The following is a 19,786-nucleotide window of genomic DNA, read 5'->3' as shown; positions in this document are numbered from 1 at the left end:
GCATGAGTTTGTTTTTCTCATGGCTTTTTTCATTGTCTTAAATATATGTCTTCACATTTCACAGTTTACAGCATACATGCTGTAAAGATCTTGCACGATAATTTAATTTCACAATAGATTAGAATTGCTCTAACTGTTCTCTGCATTTTTAAGCAGTCTTTGTGTGAATCTAAGGCAACCTTTCAGGAGCAGTGGGTGACCACAGCCCAATTCCCAAGGACTCTTCACATCTTGATCCAGAAGTAAGTAGCTGGGGATTAGGCATATTTGAGGTTGATGGGGGAAACCGGAGCACCCAAATAAAATCCATTTATAGACAGAAAACATGGCATAAAAAACATATTATGCCATTTAAATTATTTATTTAATAGCTTTTCTTGTAAATTATATAATAGCAATGCACGTAACATGAATGAGTAGACCTATTGTAATCAAGCTTGCAGTTATATTACAGTATGTATCATTATAGTTGTTTAATTTATTAAGCATCCCATTCTGGCAAGCACGTTAGACTCATGGCCTCATCAAAAGTCTGGTATCATCGTATTTCTATGCAGTGTGCAGAATTACTTCGGAGAAGTTTATTGCACTCACTGTTATGGTGACACCTGGTGGTGAAAATAGTAAACTGCAAACATGGAGAATTTAAATAACTATTAAGTGTATCCTGATAGAAATGACCCATGGTGGATTGATGAATTGATAAAAGTTATTATTTAAATATTTATATACATATATATTTATATACATGGATCATTATTTTATAGTATATTCACACCAAACCTCAAATTGATCTAAAATGGCTCAATAATAGATTTTGAACCCTACATGTGTGACCCGAAGCCTCAGTGTTTTGAATAATTCCAAGTCACACAGCAGTAAGTCGATTTACGAAATATGTCCTCTTGAAATTGCCTTCAAACTTGGAAGATGTATTTGGACAGGAGGTCGGCCTGTGTTGCAAGCTGGTTTTAAGCACCTCCATGTGGTGTTTTATGGAACTACAGATTTTGTTCTTATAATGTTTATTGTGATTCAGACAAGGGCTTGGCGTATATGATTTATAGTAGGGAGGTCAGGGACTGTTTCAGGTTATCCTTAGGGACTTTAACCTAGACTATGCTCAAGTGACTCATTTCCTGTAATCTACATTTTAAGACATATTTTTTCTTCTTAAACACGTGCTAGCTTGTAAAAGTTTCTCATTTTAATTGATGAAACAAATACTGGTACTGTTAATAAATTTATACTTTTTCATACATGTCATAGCAGGTCCCACAAATGCACACTCACAGATCACAGAAAGCACACACAAACTACACATCATCATGGATACCGTTTTCCAATATACATATATTTCATGATGTTCATCAATATAATAAGACATTGATAGATTTTTACACTACAATTATTTTATGTACTTCAGTTTTTCATTCAACTTCCCCTACTTTAATAGAGTCAACCTTGTGTAGATTCTAATCCCAAAATGGACGACAACACAATAAATCTATCAATAAATAAATCAAGAAATCAGAAATACTATGTGTACATTGCCCATGAGGGTCCAGCCTTGTCCCTCCAAAAGGCCAGACAATCAGAGGCAATATTATTTTTTCTAAACAAAAAAATAAAATTCTATCCCACAAAAGAATCAAAATTTCTCCTCAAAAATAAACACTTTAAACAAACAAACAAAAAAAATCTCGTAAGATACAAACAACTTTCTGTTGTAAACCATAAGATTAGTACGCTTTCTTCAAAATTAGGTTAAAAATACTTTTTTCCCATCGACTTCCGTTCTTTTTTACTGTCAGTGCGTACACACAAACATCTCAGTGACATCTGGAGTTATTACAAAATTGATGCAAAATGAAAAATAAAAATATTTGGTTCAAAATAAAACAAGTAGAATCATTTGTAGCTTTAGTCCTCCAACAAAACATTCAGAGATTCAGTAGGGTCCCTCCTAATGACTGTGTCCGAATCATTTGGAGGCGACATAGGATTGTAGTGTCTGATAGTCTGGCTTTTTGAATCCAAATACACGTTGTAGTTGAATTAGAAACCGCCAAATGGTTTGAACACAGCCAAGTTGAGATCCCTGAACATTTCTCAAGGTTGACAAGACAATATTCTCCTTCCACGTTCATTCCATTCCATCAAAACAACAACAAAACCCAACAACAAAATGTGCCACGGTTAAACATATGCACACTTTTCCATACAGACAAGAAAGCAACTGAACCGAAAAACAAAAGAAGAGCACTCATTTTCAGTTTCACCATTGTTGGCTGAGCACTCACAGGACAAGTGGAATTATGGGAAAATCGTAGAAGTCCTACCCCAATCAATAGTGTTGTGTCACTTCAGTGCATCGTTAGCAAGGATGGCTAAACAGGTAACCCTGTCATGATTTTGTATTGCAATAAATCCCAATTTACATTTATTAATTTTTACATATAGTTTGATAAATACTTTTTTTTTTTTATCTTAATCTGAGGATATAGGACCCCCTACCCCCAAAACACCCCCATATTACAACACCAAACAATGCGGCTTTTGAAGCATTTATCTAGTTAAACTTGGCAGCACTATGAAGACAGAGAAATAAAGAGTTGTGCTATTAATGTGTCGAAAAAGACAATCTTCAGACCTGGGTTGCTTCACATCGGGTTATGAGAGCATTATTTTGGGTTGTCAAAGCATGCTCTTCACAATGATTTGGTTAAATTGCATATATTCAAATGGCACACTCACATATGGTGTAAGGTCCTCAAAGATACAAGGGTTAATCTATTTAGGGTCATTTGGACAACCTGTACTTTCTTCCTCGCTTGTTTTTGATGGCAATTGGCAGCATAAGCAAAGTATCTGGTCTTTGGTAATCTTTTTAGTCTGGATGTGGGGAAGTGGAGAAGTAGTTATAAAGGTAAGAACTGAAACACCTCTCCCTCTGCTCGCATTGGTCAAAGGAAACAACCAGGAGGCCTTCACTCGAAAGATTTAAGCAGTCTAATCTGGTGGGATCAACTAGGGATATTCCCTGTGACAGGGCTATTCTAACACACACACAAGCACACCTAAGAGTCTAGATCAGTGCACAAGGGGAGTGGGCTGGTCTGTGGAGCTGGTGGGGAGTTAAAAGGCTACGTTAGCTTGTCATAATTACTATCAGTTGTTTAGGGCACCTATGAAACAAACGAAAGCCTCTCCCTTAATGCTTGGCAGTGTACAACGCTTACAGCGATATTATATAAAACGACACAGGCCGGTAGAAAAGAACTGCAATTTTCTTTTTTACCTGCCTGTTTGACACAAAAATATACTATCATAAAATATATATTCTATTGTTTAAAAAAGAAAAAAGGCCTTAACTAGAAGGTGAGAGAGAATGCTACTCATTAAGGTGAACTGAGTTTAACTTAAACCCCAGCCAGCGCTATATTGTCTAAAGTTATTCCTGGTTTTGCAAATAAGGCTGATTAGTTTGTATCTGTGCTCTTATGGAATGACCAGCCAGAGAGCGCCATCAAAAACAAGGTAGTTTGTGCATTTGAGATTTCCTCGCCTGGAGTCAGCTACCACCCATCACAGAGTGGTGCAAGAGTTTGACCATATTAAGTATTGTAGTAACTGGATACTAAGGCTTTTGAGTCTATCAAGGCTTGTGAAAAAATATCTATCACAATACCCTTTAGGAATTTCAAGCCAAGGTCCACATTGACATTACCACAGTACGCGCTTATGTTGAGAAAATAAACCTATTTTGGACTGAAACCCCCTATTCTAACTTAGACCTATTTATAGATATTTTAGTCTCACTATGTGGTTATGACTAACTTTTTTCGACACATAAGATACTTACAATTACATGTGCTACAGTAAGAGCATTTGCACTAAACTGCAATGAAGGAATGTTCTCGAAATAAGACACTACGAAACATTTCAACAAAAGAAACATCTACAGACATTGGTCCGACTGTACTATGGCAGTTTCAAAATCATTTAAAGTTACTGAGGTGTTCAAGCATGCTAAGAGGACTACTGGGGAGCAACAGTAAAAGTATACCTGAATCAGACTTAAGGGACTGTGACTTGTCACAACTAGAGATGCATGTAAAGATGCATGCAGTATTCAAGATCATCCAAGAGAGCGGATTCTCCATAGAAATCAGTGTTAGTGACTGTCTCCAGAGATAAAATATGCAACAACATTGAAAACCAAGTAAGCCAGGAAAGGACAGATGATGGGAACATGCAAGTTACACACTTTGAATAATAGGCAGTAGTTAATGCTGAAGCATACATAAAATGAATACAAAAAAATCAAACTTACAAAATGCACACACACCGCACACTCACCTACAAAAACAGTATATTAGAATCAAAGTCTACAAAGAACTACATAATATCAGGTATGTAACAATTCTAGCCAATTGTTTCCTTTCCCGCTGTCACAAGTGTTTGGTTCTCAGTTGGTATGGCCAGCTGGAAAAGCCGAGAGGACCCAGAGACAGGGCCACAGTGACAGGTGTGGGCAGGGGCCAGAGCGAGGTGATGGGCGTGGGGGAGCCATGGGGCCCTGAGGGGTGTGGGGTGGAAATATACTGAGACTATAGAAGGGAGAGAATCAGAGCTCTACTATCAGTGATCTTTTTGTCATCAATTTGAGGGTTTTCTGTAGCAAGGACGTTGGATTAGACTGGGGTAGGAGTGTCCCTTCTTAGGTGCTGAAATACACTGTGAAAAGATAAAAACAGATGAGAAGTGAAGAAATCATATGAGCTCTTAAGTCTTGAGTTCAGTAGTCCAAAGCACACATTCTGAGATAATAGAGGCTGTGTCTTCTACCTCCCAAGTATAAAACTCTTAAATCTTACCAATAATGACGATGAGGACAATCACACATATCACACCCAGGATAATCATCATCTGTAAGAACAATACAAAAATCTCTTTAGAATGAATAAGATCTATACACTTATTTACAGACATCTTCTTTCAGCATTGCTGAAAATGTAAGAATAAAATAAAGTGAGAGCCATCACTAGAACATGAAGTATTAAAATTGCATGTAACTGTCAGAATAAAGAAAAATTTATTATATCACTATTCACTCATATCTGCTACATGTTTACAGGTCCGTACTTACCTTAGCATTTTTCCACCAGTATTTATTCTTGAGTTTAGCAGCACTGGTCTCAAACTGGGAGGCTCCGGCCTGCAGCGCATCAGCCCGGTCGTCTAGTTCTGACAGCTTAGAATCACGCTCCAGAACCTTGTCCACGTTTACACGCATGATATCCACCACCTGGACACAAATAGGCTCACTTTATCACAATCAACTTTGAGAATACTGCTGTCTTTAATACTACCAATGCACATTAAGTGGTGTTAACATGGACGACAGCACTTACCTCATCCACCTGCGCCTGTGTCTGCTGCAGACGGCGGTTGCTGGTGAGGTTTGGAGGGGGCTGATTCCCTCCCTCTGGGGCAGGGGCACCTGAAGCTGGGGCAGACCTGAGGACCATACATTTATTCACTGTTCCTGATATGTGAAATACTCATATGCCGACATCAAGCAATCATTTGTACTAGATGTCCTTTCTCTACATTCAAACATCTTTTTTTAATGTTATGTAGTTGTTACTAATTCTTGATGTGTTTTGACACCATAGATCCTCAGACTTGCTGTGAGGACATGCAGCTTGTCGTCTGTCATGTCTTGTTGAATGGTTTTCTCTTCACTTTCCTGTCTTTGCACACAGCACTGGCAGCATCCTTTGAGACGGACAATCTGTTTAACTGAGCATGTCATTTACAAAGAAAAAAGCTATACAATCTAGCTTATACAAGCTATACAAGCTAGATTAAAGATTTTTACTGCAAACATCCTGATCTAATATTTAGGTTTTATTAGGTTAGAGGTAATAGATTAAAAACAAATCTCCCATTAAGTATCACAACACTGTATTTCTCAGTTGTGAATGTGGTTTATGTAATTTGTGTTACTCCTCAAGCTTAAGTAAAAACTCAGTAACAAGATCACCTTTTTACTCTTTCCTAATCCTCTAACAACAAATCTGTTTGTCATAGTGGGCCGGATGGTGTTGATCTATTTGTTCTGTTTCCAAATAGGATATATATAGTATAGTCATAATATACAGCACACAACCTATGTGTAAACATAGTGCTTTCCTCAGAGAATGGGGTTCACTTTAGGATTATTGTTGAATATTGCTGGAGTAATAATAATGTACAATTGTAATATTTAAATGGTTGAAGATCTGCTGCATGTGCTTACAGGGTAATTAATTGACCTATTTAATAAGTCACTGACATAATAGAAGCTGTGTTCCAGTCGGATTATACCCAAGAAGTATTTTTGATTGTGACCATTGCTAAAGGTAGGCAGGCTGCATGTACCAAGCTCAGCACTGGAGAGCGACATTTCAGCACTGGACAGCTCCTCATGCCTGTTCTGTCCCAGACTGCACCTGACCACAGCGCCATAGCTCCGATTATTTACTTTATAAACCCTTTATATATTATAGAGTCTGTATTGAAGACAACTACATACATCAAATCGTGTTTGAGAAGTAGCACAACGGGCCTATAAGGAACAACCACACCGTGGGTGGGGAGATTCAGTATGGAGTCATGTGGGCACGCAGCTGATGCTTAAAACCTATTATTCAGAGTTTACGCCAACAAATAAGACTTGAAAACATAACTAATGCGGGATTAAAGTCTATGGTATTTGTGTGTTGTTTGCTATCATCTTTGCCTAGTGTCTGCTACGCACGATGTGACATGGGCTACGCGCTTACCACGGCCATTTTCCCCATCCCATCTTCTCATCATGCCAACAACATGTGCAAATACAAACTGATCGACATTTGTCCAAATAGAGACAATCCTGACTGAACAAAGTGCATGTTGTTGGCTTTACAGATGTCCGCCCTCGGACCATGAATCGACGACATACAGTAGGAGGCTAGGCTATCCCAACCCCCCGCAGTAGGCTGACATATCGCCTTAGCTAGGCCCCAGCCTCATCCATGGCTAATAACATTCCCGTGTAAAATAATATAATGAAACGTTTTTTAATACATGTACAAGCTTTGTATTGTGAAAAGGCCATTTCAATCTACAACCGTGGTTTTTGATGATAGACTACCAAAGGTTTGATAAAATGCCCTTGCTGAATTGGCGTAATCTTCACCTGCGGGTTGCTAACACAAAAATAACCAAGGACATTGGATGTGTGATATTAAAAATACATTGAAAAGGGCTGCCTTATCTTGAACGACGTAAACCACACATTGTGAACGTACAGACCGAGCCATTTCAAACCAGTCGAAACTGGAAAACTGCGTGCGCCTGGCTACGCTAAAAAAGACCAAATGAGGGACAGGCGACGGACGTGTAACTGTACAGATAATGTTATGTGTTTAGTAAGCAGATTTTATGTCTCTAAATTGTCCTTATAACACCTGCAGGGCAGTCACAACATTGTAACATTTAGATCAGAAATGCAATTCATAGTCGTGATGTACTATGGCCATAGACTAACATGGGGGCAGTGCAAGGAAAACCAAGAACCCATTCAAGCTCCGTAGACACTAGCTACATAGCGGAACATTTTGTGAGCCCATTGTAGATTTCTCATAAGACAAAGATCAAATACAAACGATAAAAATAACCCTTCGTCGTCGTCTGTACTTACATGTTCTTGGTTGGAGTGGGTGAAGAGCTGTGGTGAAATCCGGACTGGAAACGTTAGCGCGTCCCAAGTGCCTGGCAGATGGATGTGGATTGCCTTGTGCGCTCCTCTCTACCCTCTGGCACTCTTCCGCTGGTTATTGTCGCGTTCACTGAATCAAGGAGGAGCACCGTTCACCACAGAGATATGAAGCGTCGCTTCAAAAGCCCCTTTCTTCCTATTTCTACTTGGATGTGGCACCTGCAGGCTATAATAAGAGCCTGGCGCTGTGGCTGTTCCTACAGTAATGAAGGTGTAATAAACAGCGCCTGGATTAGCTGGACAAAGATGGCTCGGTGACGTCAATCGCGGCGAGTTTCATGTTGAAATGGGTGGTCGAAGACATTGCAAATATGTCTGTATGCTGTCCAGAGCAGCCACACTGGTATGACAGTGCTTGTTGGGGGCACAGGGAATATTTTGATCATTTTCTGAAAGTGTCAAAGCCAGTGTTGACTTTACACAGCATCCCGAGATGCCTATTTTGATAGCCAGTCTGCATGTCAACAAAATGGCGTTCGTAGAAAGGGGGTGTGGCGAAAGTCCAATTAAATATTGAATTAAACAATAAATGTGAATAAAGATTAGGTTTACCTAAAATTTCTTGCATTTTGAGCCATACTATCATACTGTTATCACATTGGCTTGGCTATGTGGCTAACTGATTATCTTATTTTGTATCTTATTTTATTTCCAGTGTGCTCCTCCTCGGTTATGGACCAATCATTAAGCTATCCACAACTTTAATAATCATTTTAAATTATTTACAGTATAATCAGATTCTAGTCCATGTAAACCTTTGAAGCATGTTTAAGAAATATACTTTTTTATTACTGCATTTAAGGGGAATAAAGGAACACAAATAGCCTTCATGTTGTAGTTTATATACCAAGGGGTAACCAACACGCCCAGACTGTCTCTAATATACTAAAATAAAACTAGGAAAATCCAAGCACATATATAGATCGCTGAACATAAACTGAACTTTATTTAGTTTTTTCCAAAGTGCGCTTACAGTATCCCATGAGGTATACCATTTTGACAATGAGCTGTGGTTACTGGTCAGTGACTGAAAGCATTTGTGAAAATGATACATAATCTTTCACTGGGTACATACATGAGCATACAGTTTTGAAACTTCATGGCACAAAAAACAAAACAAAACAAAAAGAAAAAATGTACTTGAATGATGCACAGAATGAAGTATGAAGCCTCAAGCAAGTCCTAAGGGAGATGATTCTGTTTTCTATTTTCCTACATTGCAATAAAATTTTTCAAAGGATGTCTGTAAACACCCTACATAGCATTCCCTGATAAAGCTTTTATTTTCACAAAACAAAGATTCAACATATTGCTTTCTTCAGATACCACATACATTGGATACTTTGTGCAAAGTTTCCCAATAAAAATCAGGCTTACTCAAAGTGACTGTGCCCACACTTGGGGAATTACTAACTGAGATATTTAGTTTTTATATTGTGTTTACACCACTAAAAGGCATTTGACTTGTTGGACACCATCAGTACACCCAGGACACTGGGACCCACTGAGGGGTGGAGCATGCACTTTCTATAGCCTCCTCCACACCTTTCACAGTTTCATCTACATCATTGTTGACCAAAATCACATCAAAAAAGTGTCTATATGTGGACAAAAGGGCATCTGACTCCTTCTGGATCAACTGCACTGATTCCGCCTTGGAGACAATATTAACATGAGTATATTTGGATAATTGCAAAGATTTGAAATTATAATTTGAACAAAATACCTGGGCAGCGGTAGTGGTGGGAGCGATGAAGACCACTAGAGGTGCAAAGTCTGCTGTCCGCACTATCTTCAAGGTCTGGTGTATAATAAATCATAATTATGAGTACAGTATAAATATAGTATTGGAACAATGTAGTCAGGTACCAACCTGTGGTTCAATATCAAGCACTGCAATTTTCCCTTGCTCATGGATCTTATAGATGGTTTCAAATTTTGTGCCAAACATATTTCCTTGGAAGCTTCCATATTCAAGGAACTCATTTCCAGTAATGCATTTGGTCATTTCTCTCTCGGTTGGGATGAAGAAGTATTCCTTTCCATTCTCCTCATCCATCCTCTGGGGTCTTGTTGTATCTAAAGTGGAAGAAATCCAGCATTCCAGATCTGAGAAAAACTAAAACAAAAGCTATAGATGCACTCACGTGGGGCAGGGTAGGAAAATTTTTCAGGGTACTTGGTCAGTAATGCATTTTTGATATTACGTCTTCCAACTCCTGGTGCACCTACATAAAGAACAAGATACACATATTTAAATCTTGGTGTAATTTATGATTCAGGTTCATATTTGGTTCAGTTTACTTTAGATTAAAACTACTGCTTACCAATCAGCACTAATGTTTTTCTATTGAAAGCTGGAAGTCGCACAACCTCTTCATATGAAATCACATCTAATTGGTCAAAAACTAAAAAAAAAAAAGATATTGAATAATCATGCAATTGTTGAATACATTTTTTTACTAACACTCACCAGAGCTGTGTTTAGCCAGATACTTGTCTTTGCATTTCTTTTTCTTCCCAAATGGGCTGCATGTTGGTGTTCCTTCTTTGGCTTTACTTTTGCTTGCTTCCCTCCTGTAGCAAACTCACATTATAATTTCTGAACCTATAGTGATATTCACTAAGCCTGTGCAATATGTTCTTTACCATTCTTGTAGCTCTGGAGAAGGTATAAGGCCAGCAAAGTCAGCAGCACTGCTCTCCACTCTGCCCTGCCACCAGTTTGGGTCCTGCTTGTTGATGATGTGAATGACGTCACCGGTCCTAAACTTTAGCCCCGCCTCTTTACAAGGGATGAGGTCATCCTTGGAGGGGTCATAGTCGAACTGAGCCCTCATGTAAGTCTACAGAGAAGTTCTGGCATTAGATATTTCTATTTCACTGACAAATGTTTCACAAACTTGCACTGTGACAAAAACTGCAAGTTAACCGGGTAATTTAACTTAAGAGGAAGATATGGTACTTTATACAGTACAGTAGTATTTTTATATTATTATTATTGTTATTATTTTTATTTTAGTGTAGTTTTAAGTTTAGTTGTACTAGTATGTCTTCGTTTTGACAGTTGACACCAGATCATTGTGTTTCCCCTTAAGTAAATTATCACAATGGTTTGTTTTCGAGGTTATCTCAGATCACCCTGGTGATGTTAGTATGCTGACATGAACTAGTTAATGTATTCACTAGGGTAATATGGGAAACCAAAATGTGTTTTTATAACTACAGTATAAGAGCCTTCCTTTTTTATCTTAACAGTTAAAAAACTGTACCCTGCCATCAGCGACCGCAAAAAAGATAGTTCTGAATTTCACAACACACATGAATTATTCAATCAATTCTTTGAATTATCTCTCAGTACGCACATTAAAAAAGAAAGACTTTTGTGTAAAATAAACAGTTAAAATGTGTTTGTGGCCAACTGATGGCAGAGTTAAACACTCTACAAAGTGTTTCAAACCTACACTTGAGTACGATTTCATAGTCACCTGAATGCTCATTGGCTAACAGAGGATGCACCTAACAAAAATAAATGTTACAGTAATAATTAAGCGAAATCCATTTATGTTAATACTGTAAGTCAATTCTCACAAGTACGAAATATCAAAAAACAAACAAAAGTACTGAAAAGTACTCAAAAAAGTAAATACTGTTTATCTGAAGTTTTACCTCACAGATCCGAGATCGACTCTGCTGGTTGGAAATAATCTTCAAGGTGACTGCTCCACTTGTTTCTCTCTAAACAGTTGTAACATACACATTTTCTATCAAATTTCAAAATATGGAAACCAATCAGAAACATTGTTTAAAGATTTTTCAACTGATTTTACCAGGACTTTTTGTAGATAATCTACAGAATGGTTTGCCACACTTTTCCCATTGATTTCAGCTATCTCATCACCTTCATGCAAAGACCCTGAGAAAGGAGATATACTATATTGTATTAATGAATACTTAAATAAATAATATTTAATTAAATGTATTATGTATAATATGAATGTATAAATAATATGTACTTTATTATTAGGTAGTTATTTAAGTAAATATTTTGAACTGATAAAATGCAAAATATAGTCAAAATATTTCATATTATCCTAGATTTACCTTGTCTGTGGATCATGCCTCCGTGTAATATTCTGGCCACTGTACACCTCTGTTTGTCATTCAGTTTCAGTGTGACTCCCTGTAAATGCATGCGCCACAGTGAAAAGAGACTCCCAAAAATACTGCATGCTCTTCATAGTAAATACAAAACAAACCAGGGGCTCTGAGGGATTCTTCTCCAACACTACTTCTCTCATTTTAGTCATCTCTTTCCCGTTCAGATGTCCAGTGCTGCCGTTTGTAAAAACTTCTGCTCCTTTGTTTTCATCCACTTGTATATCAGCCTTTTTAAACACAAAAACAAAAACATGTTATTATTACTATATACATTTAGGCCTGACATGATACTTACTATACTGAATTATTGTTCAGTTAATAATAGATTTATATTTATTATTCAATATGTATAGTGTGCACAGTTTGGTTCCAGTGGGTGTTTGTGTTATTTATTTGTTGCATGATAAGATTTGAGCTGTTGAAGGTTGAATAAGTAACTGAAAAAAGTTCACAAGGATTATCCTGCTTTATGGTTGCTTCAGAGGTATAAAGTAGTTAACCGTACTATTTTCTACATTGTACTACAACTGTGACAGGCTGATACACATTGAGTAATTTTCACAGGTCAATTAGATGATGCAGGTTTCCCATAGCAACTGTTTCTATCCACATTGTTGCTCTAAGGGCACTATCTATGGTTAAGGTTTGACATATGTTAGAAGTTAATCATTAGTCCAGTCAGGAGAAGCCTGATTAAGCACATTTATTGTTCTGGTCCACCAGGTTAATGTGGTCATACCACTAGTGCCACAAAGCAATGGAGAAAGGATGACTCTCTTTAATTGACTGTTGCATACAAATAAGCCATTGCACCCAAATAAAAATCCCTTTAATGATGTCTAAATAAGTATGTGCACTGTTGGAAATATATTTACCTTTGTATTATCTCTAAATGGTACAGTCCTAACATATTAAGAATATCCTTCATCAATATCAATATACTATGTTGAAGTAATTGCATTTGAAATACAAATTTATCTCAACAGAACTGATTATACTAGCTGTAAAATACTACAGTAAACCACTAAATACTTCATTTGTAAATACACTGTATGCTTTTGGCACATTAATTATTCATCAGATTCAGCAACATCTCAACATAAATCTAATGTGAAACCTGCAAACTAATATACCAATGATTTAAAGGGAGCTAAATGTTATGGGTCCTTTGGGAGTGAGAGCAAGCAAAGTACATCTATAATCTGTTTAAGGGCGTGTAGCATCCTCCATAGTCATAGAGTCTTGCATTGATATTTTGCTCAAACTAGATAAATGTTTGGTTAGTTTTTTTGGTGCATTTGGTGTGTGACATTATTGCATGTACATCTCAATCAGTAGCAGACAGGAAACCCTTTGAACATAAAGGCCAGCTGTGGATATGTGGGGTGTATCAGAACAAAACAGCTTCAACTGAAAAAGTACAACAAATCCAGGAAAGACTCAATTTCCTTTTGTTGAAAATGTCTTACACCACTGGGAACAAAAACAAACTCCTGTATCCTCCACATAAACTATGGACCCACAAACAGCATAGTTCAAATGCACTGGGCCAACAGAATTCTAAACTTGCAAGCTACATTGTCAATATTCTTGTTTAATGACAAATGTTAACTGATTTTAAGGAAACACAAGAGGAGTAGACCATTATGCTGCCTTTATTAGTGTGGCTCTCAAGAAGGAAAGAAGAAGTAATTTAGAATGCAGTGTATAATAGTATATGCAGTGCATTATAATGTTACATACCATTATGATTAAGCAAGCGCCAAGATGTTGGCAATAACAAATAGCTTTGAATCCCCTTAAAGGCTGTTACTAGCCCGGGCTTGCTTACATACTGTTCCAAACCATCGATGTTATTGCACTTGTGTATTTGTCAAATGTAATAACTCAATACTACAGGAGTGCATTAAAGCTCATGTGTATTACAGGTTTCAAATTGTATACTATAACCTTATCTTCTGAAAGCAGCAGTTTTCAAGAGGTCAACGTTTTTGCTCAAGGCTATGAACGTGCAAAATGCTGATGTCAGGAGAAGAGTTTCCTCCCTCATGCTTTAGTCATTGCAAACTTTTCGATTGTAGCTATGACTGTTTTAAACAATAAATAATAGAGAGATTTCACAGAGCTACCAAGTGTCAAGTTTCAATGTGGTTCAGGGACCATCATAACATGTTTTCATTCCCTGTTGGTCATCGTGTTACACAGATCCTAGCTGACATTGAGTAAACAAGTTTCCAGCCCCCAGCTGACATGAGACAGTGTTCCAACAGAGAGCCTCCAGGAGTCAGGATCTTTTTGAAAGGTTACAGATTTAGGATTTTAAAAATAGTTGTTACATTATCATACATTAACATCTAAAAACGAGTGTCTTCTCCCACCCATTTCCCCAAATCCCTGTTCAAATGCAGAAGTGATTCTGCTTATTCAGTGTCTGATTTGTAATATGCTGACTAGTGTGGTCAGGGATTGCAGTCAGCTGACGAGTTGATCAACAATCCTGCATACTTAGCCTAAAAGGTTATTATTAATACAATAAGGTGTAGCTTTATGACTTCCAATACGTACTTCATCTATTCTTAGAGGTTGTTTTGCAGTAAACATAAGTCATATGTCCTTTACCCGGAAGCAAAGATGTAGATTAGTCTATACCAGTGTATATAGGGGGAGTAAAATAGGAACAAAACGCTTTTTACCTTGTCAGACTTTGGTTTGTTTTGAAGTAGCTGCTCCAGGTACAAGTCGGAGAGGGCCGTCCGGACACTGCTGACCGGCTCCAGAATGGCAGTGGGTTCGTTTTTGTTAGACTTTAACGTCATTTTCCCCCCGTAGATAAAGCACGCTGTGAGACCTACGTGCCCCTGCTCAAAGTCCACAGGAGGCTAGTCTGAAAATGCTGCTAGAGAGAGAAAAGGAGCTGATAAAGATTCCTGATGATGTGATAACGCAGTCTCAGATAAAGGTCCAAGGTTCGGATCAAAAGCAGCTGAGGTGCACGGGGTATTTCTCAAGCAGACCCCGCTGACAAAGCAAGTAAACACGGCCTGCTCACGGGCCTGTCGCTGCACTGAAGGGGCGGGCTGATGAGCCGTTCACTGTACCATAGGAAATTGCAGGATGCTAAGCAGAAACGTAACAAGGATTGATATTTTCCATCAAATCAAGAGAGCAAATAGCATAAATAAAATAGATTGTTTATACTAGGAAATTTTGTGTAGTTTCTGTGTGATCTGGATTTACTGAAAATATTTATTTTTTTGTTTAGGCTAATTCATAAAAAAAAATATTTAGCCTTTCATTTTATTTTGAAATTACGTGAACGAATCGCTCCGCAGCGTCTGAAGTGACGGAAAGACACTCCAGAAGTTAAAAGAACACGACGCTACGGTAAAGAGATAAATATGAGATAAATATGAGATAAATATGAGATAAGTATGAGCATAGCGGAAGATTATAAACGCAATACCAGATATATTCAGTTTATATCCAAGATGTTTCACTTTATCCACCAGGTTACACACAATAACAAGAAGCCTGTTTGTTTATTATATTTAACAGTGACACAAGTTGTTACTGTACTCTTAGCCCTGTGCATGACTAATTGGCCTAACCTGCGTAAGTGGACGTGTAGATAGGCTCTTTCAAAAACCTGCAAAAATATTGCCAATAGCCTGATAATCTACTGAAGCTTCACATATTTTTTCCCCATTGACTGGCTGTATTACTTTTCCTACATGAAAATGGCGTTTTTCTTGTGCATCTCCAGAGGGAGCCAGTGTGCAAGCCTTTGTTTTCTTCATCACGTTATGCCTCAAGTGTTCCTTCATATCAGGTGATAAGGTCCTGTTTTCACATCACCAATAATTTTATACCATTGATAATAGATCATTAGGCCTAAACAAGTACAATAAATAAATGCATTGGCATAGGCAAACATGAATAACGTGTATAGGTCTAAACATTAAGCTTTACTCAAACGTAGCAATAGAGCTAACAGCACATGCTTGACCTATAGCCTACATTAAAATTTTGCTTAATGAATGCTTGATTAAAGAACATAGATTCAGAATTCACAATGCTAAAATAATAAAAATGGAAACAAGGGCAAAAACTCAGGCAGGCAAAGAATTGTTTATGTCCCTTACACATCCTGAGATATGGAAGAAAGAAGTAAGACTAGATTAACAAAAGTTAATTATAAAATGTCAAAATTGTTTATTGATTCATAAATTAAGGGTTCTTCTAAGGTAAGCATACCCCATGGATTTATTAAAATTACTCCTGCTAGATTTATGTTCACATCCGGGGCTGAACCGCGCATGCGTTTCACAGCCTTTTGCGCTCCTCCTGAATGGTCCTCCCATGTACTTCCATGAGTCCCCCTCGTGTTTAATTATTTATGGGCTGGTGTATTATAGTGTTATGTGTACTTTAGAGACTTTGGAGCCTTCTCTTTGACTCGCACCTTGATTAGGAGTAGCTTGGATTAAAAGGTTGAAGAAAGTTTAAGTTTTGAAGATTTGATTTGACTGAGGCAATGTACAGCTCAATTCAGAAGAGTCTACGTGTTGCGTCAAAAAAAGCTCAGCTGCTCAAAAGCATCAAAACACACGTGCCACGAGCTTACAAGACTCACGCTGCCACTGTTAACCTGCTGGACCACTGTTTAGGTGAGTGCTCCATTCATAAAAGGACTACATTTATTAATTGCATAGCACACTGATTCTGTTATTTTCCTTACTTTGCATCACACACTAGAACTGCATTACAATGGAACCAGTATGCATTTTAACTTCGTGTGGCTGCGGGATCACTGTCGCTCAGAGTCCTCGTTCAATGCAAAAACAAACCAGAGGAGCCTTGACTCAGCAAGTATTGACCTCAGTATTCGCCCCGTTAGTACCAAAGTGGAGGATGGCCATCTGCTTCTTAAATGTATGTAAATTCACCAGACCTGTATCCAACATATCTTTATTTATTTATTTATTTATTGAAATTTGATTAAATGATTATAACCTTGCTTTAAGCCTAGATTATTTTGGGAAATACGAAGTATGTGCATAATTGCTCATTTTCTTAAGAAAGTATTTGTTTTTAACTGTATAGTCTTACATGTATGTTTTTTATTTTATTTTCATTGTTAATCTTCTTTTTGTTAAGAAGAAGGTAATAATTATTGAACATTGCGATCATCCATCAGTCATCCATGAGTCTTCCATTTTCTGTATAATAATTACAAAAGCAACTGCAAAACATGCACTTTCACTTGAACTACTGCAATATAAAATAGATTATTTTTAGGGCCAGATGATCATGTGACGATGTACGACCTGAGCTGGCTCTCTGAGAACAGCTATGAAGGAAAGAGAATAAGCACTGTGCAGCCCCGTGTGCTGTGGGACTCTGACACATACAACAAAGCCAACGTGTCTCCCGCCAAATGGGACAAGTTCATGAGCTGTGACATTGAACTGAAGCGCTTCTTACAGAATTACCTCCTGTTTGGGATTGCATTTGTACAGGATGTCCCAGCTACAGTGGAAGCCACAGAGGCAGTTACACAGAGGGTCAGTCTCATCAGGTCAGTACAAGCTCGTGGAAGCTCAATATTCACATACACGATGCTCAAATGTCATTTTAAGTGACATAGTTAAGATTAAATGTTTAAATTTTATTCATTTCAAATAGGGATGCGCATCCAGCTTTTTCAGTTTCATGTACCAATATCAATACTGATGTCAACCGATTCCAGTGTAGGGACGAATAGGTTTGTATGAATGAAAGTTGAAACATTATGAGATGTTCTAGGCCAAAATCAGCCAGTAAGTAGTCTTATTATATCATATACTATATCTTATTAAATTAAAGGCCAAACCAGGATATCTACTTAACCAATATCAAGGAGCCGATTCCAGATCCAGCTAATTTTTTTATATCGCCGCAGATTTTTTCACAGAATGCCAGATTCAAAATCCAACTGCATATTGTTGCACCATTTAAGCTGATTCATTCTTTTTCATCGGTGTAGAGAGACCATCTATGGACGAATGTGGTGCTTTACATCTGACTTTTCCCGTGGAGACACTGCATACAGCCAGCTGGCCCTAGACCGCCACACTGATACCTCCTACTTACAGGAACCTTGTGGGTAAGACTATAATGAGACTGTTTATAGAGGACAGATTACCCTTTTTAGGGTATGCATTTATTTAGCATTACACCATAACATATAAAGGTCAGGATGTTACTTTTTTTTTCTTTTTAAACACTGGAAAATTTTGATGAGATATTGTTGAAACCTAAACCCTGAATTTATAACAACAAATTGTAGTAGTTTATTCGGTCATTTGCAGCACAACCCCATATACACAACCCCATTTGAATCATGACATGACTGAATGGGTTTAGGCTGAAGTAAGTACAGAGAAGTGGTGAGGATAGAGGCTTAGTGGAAGCAGAATTTTCTGAGCACACAAACCTCACACCTCAAAAGCAGGTCAATACATGAAACACATGATCAATCATACATGTATGAAAAATGCAAAATATGAGTAAGATAATGATGAGGGAGCACTGTTATGAGATGGTTAAAAGCTCAAAATTGATTGTACATAATATGTCCTGTCATAAAATATGAGCATATAGTAGTAAATGCTTTTGTGATTTGTTTGCTGCAGGATTCAGGTTTTCCATTGTCTGAAACATCAGGGAACAGGCGGACGGACATTACTGGTGGATGGCTTTAACGCGGCTGAAAAACTTCGCGAGCGTTCACCAGACAATTTTGAACTTCTCACACAAATTCCCATCAAACACGATTATGTTGAAAATACTGGTGAGCACAGAAACTACCTAAGAGGCATTGGACCACTGCTGGAAGTCTACCCTTGGAACAAAGAGCTGTACATGATCAGGTAAAATAATGTATATAATGTATAGACTGTGTTCTCAGATTGTGTTCCCATTAGCAGTCTAGCTGGCATTATTAAATCAAAAGAACAAAACAATTTCTGAATTTCATTAATTTCATTCTCTAGAAGTCTTCAGTCACCATGCGTCAATCTTTATCTGGGTGAAAAAGTTTGCATAGTCTTGTACAATAGAAATAATTGTTTGACTTGTGAACTTATTGAAAATTTAATTGCTGTCTATAGTCAAACACTAAGCAGTGATTATTAAGTAGGGCTGCAATTGTTCTACTTGCTCTACTTAATAATTACCAATAAAAGAAAATATTTTATTTATTTGAATAGGAAAACTGTCCTTAAAATGTTGCATATAACAGAAAACTGAAACCCATTGTTTGTGTTTCTTTCTGTCAGGTACAATAACTATGACAGATCAGTGATAAACACCATCCCTCACAATGTGGTCCAGAGCTGGTACGTCGCACACAGAGACCTGACCACTGAACTGAGGCGACCGCAGAATGAGCTGTGGGTCAAACTCAACCCAGGAACTGTACGGCGTGTTTATGTATTTTAATGTCTTTGTCTTTTGTAATATCTGTGTAAGTCATGCCTGTATTTTCACACTTAGGTTATATTTATTGACAACTGGCGTGTAATGCACGGGAGGGAGTCTTTCACTGGTTTGAGGCAGCTGTGTGGGTGTTACCTGACCAGAGACGATGTGCTCAGCAAAGCGCGGGGATTTGGACTGCAGACCTAAACCTGACCAGTGCCTCCTCGCAACACAACAGGACTGCTTAGGAAATTAATTCACTGCTTAATTCATGGACATTTTACAAACTGATTTTGATTTTGCAATCTCACTAATATAACCAGTTATATAAAATAAAAGTGTATATTTTACTAA

At 37.7% G+C, this 19,786-nt stretch overlaps 3 protein-coding genes across 5 annotated transcripts; 1 reads left to right on the top strand and 2 right to left on the bottom strand.

The window, feature by feature from the left end:
- Positions 1-1,333: 1,333 nt before the first annotated feature.
- vamp2 (vesicle-associated membrane protein 2) lies at positions 1,334-8,601 on the bottom strand. The gene is made up of 5 exons (XM_055148302.1): positions 7,733-8,601; positions 5,418-5,523; positions 5,153-5,311; positions 4,881-4,932; positions 1,334-4,740 (listed from the first exon to the last, which is right to left on the bottom strand). Coding segments are annotated over exons 1-5 (336 nt in total). The 5' UTR covers positions 7,735-8,601; the 3' UTR covers positions 1,334-4,723.
- A 126-nt stretch (positions 8,602-8,727) lies between these two features.
- On the bottom strand, positions 8,728-15,019 carry mpp1 (MAGUK p55 scaffold protein 1). 2 transcript variants are annotated; one of them, XM_020930217.2, is made up of 12 exons: positions 14,665-15,016; positions 12,070-12,198; positions 11,915-11,993; positions 11,641-11,726; positions 11,480-11,548; positions 10,460-10,656; positions 10,284-10,387; positions 10,138-10,218; positions 9,958-10,038; positions 9,684-9,889; positions 9,537-9,611; positions 8,728-9,464 (listed from the first exon to the last, which is right to left on the bottom strand). In XM_020930217.2, the coding sequence occupies exons 1-12, from the start codon at positions 14,785-14,787 to the stop codon at positions 9,288-9,290; spliced, it is 1,407 nt and encodes a 468-aa protein (XP_020785876.1). In that variant the 5' UTR covers positions 14,788-15,016; the 3' UTR covers positions 8,728-9,287. The 2 variants fall into 2 exon arrangements, with proteins under 2 accessions (XP_020785876.1, XP_055004273.1); XM_055148298.1 differs by having other exon boundaries at positions 8,728-9,611; positions 14,665-15,019.
- A 38-nt stretch (positions 15,020-15,057) lies between these two features.
- Positions 15,058-19,786, top strand: tmlhe (trimethyllysine hydroxylase, epsilon). 2 transcript variants are annotated; one of them, XM_055148301.1, is made up of 8 exons: positions 15,058-15,355; positions 16,404-16,638; positions 16,727-16,903; positions 17,270-17,549; positions 17,997-18,116; positions 18,646-18,882; positions 19,291-19,429; positions 19,508-19,786. In XM_055148301.1, exons 2-8 carry the CDS (start codon positions 16,506-16,508, stop codon positions 19,637-19,639), a joined length of 1,218 nt encoding a protein of 405 aa, XP_055004276.1. In that variant the 5' UTR covers positions 15,058-15,355; positions 16,404-16,505; the 3' UTR covers positions 19,640-19,786. The 2 variants fall into 2 exon arrangements, with proteins under 2 accessions (XP_055004276.1, XP_055004275.1); XM_055148300.1 differs by having other exon boundaries at positions 15,735-16,638.

This window comes from Boleophthalmus pectinirostris, unplaced genomic scaffold, assembly GCF_026225935.1.
Source record: "Boleophthalmus pectinirostris isolate CB_2022bp ecotype Guang Dong unplaced genomic scaffold, ASM2622593v1 HiC_scaffold_12, whole genome shotgun sequence".
NCBI classification, from domain to species: domain Eukaryota; kingdom Metazoa; phylum Chordata; class Actinopteri; order Gobiiformes; family Gobiidae; genus Boleophthalmus; species Boleophthalmus pectinirostris.
The sequence above is the reverse complement of the archived record's forward strand: the minus strand, read 5'-3'. Positions and strand labels throughout refer to the sequence as shown.

What these genes read in the sequence shown, in the direction of transcription:
- mpp1 (XM_055148298.1), bottom strand. Translation starts at nt 14,787, where the DNA reads ATGACGTTAAAGTCTAACAAAAACGAACCCACTGCCATTCTGGAGCCG. An exon ending in AGGCATGATCCACAGACAAG is followed by an intron (nt 11,727 to 11,914) that starts GTAAATCTAGGA and finishes CTCCTTTCTCAG; the next exon opens with GGTCTTTGCATGAAGGTGAT. An exon ending in ATTTTCCTACCCTGCCCCAC is followed by an intron (nt 9,890 to 9,957) that starts GTGAGTGCATCT and finishes CTTCCACTTTAG; the next exon opens with ATACAACAAGACCCCAGAGG.
- tmlhe (XM_055148301.1), top strand. Translation starts at nt 16,506, where the DNA reads ATGTACAGCTCAATTCAGAAGAGTCTACGTGTTGCGTCAAAAAAAGCT. An exon ending in CCTGCTGGACCACTGTTTAG is followed by an intron (nt 16,639 to 16,726) that starts GTGAGTGCTCCA and finishes ATCACACACTAG; the next exon opens with AACTGCATTACAATGGAACC. An exon ending in TACTTACAGGAACCTTGTGG is followed by an intron (nt 18,117 to 18,645) that starts GTAAGACTATAA and finishes TGTTTGCTGCAG; the next exon opens with GATTCAGGTTTTCCATTGTC.
- vamp2 (XM_055148302.1), bottom strand. An exon ending in CACAGGCGCAGGTGGATGAG is followed by an intron (nt 5,312 to 5,417) that starts GTAAGTGCTGTC and finishes ATTTGTGTCCAG; the next exon opens with GTGGTGGATATCATGCGTGT. An exon ending in ACTGGTGGAAAAATGCTAAG is followed by an intron (nt 4,933 to 5,152) that starts GTAAGTACGGAC and finishes TTGTTCTTACAG; the next exon opens with ATGATGATTATCCTGGGTGT.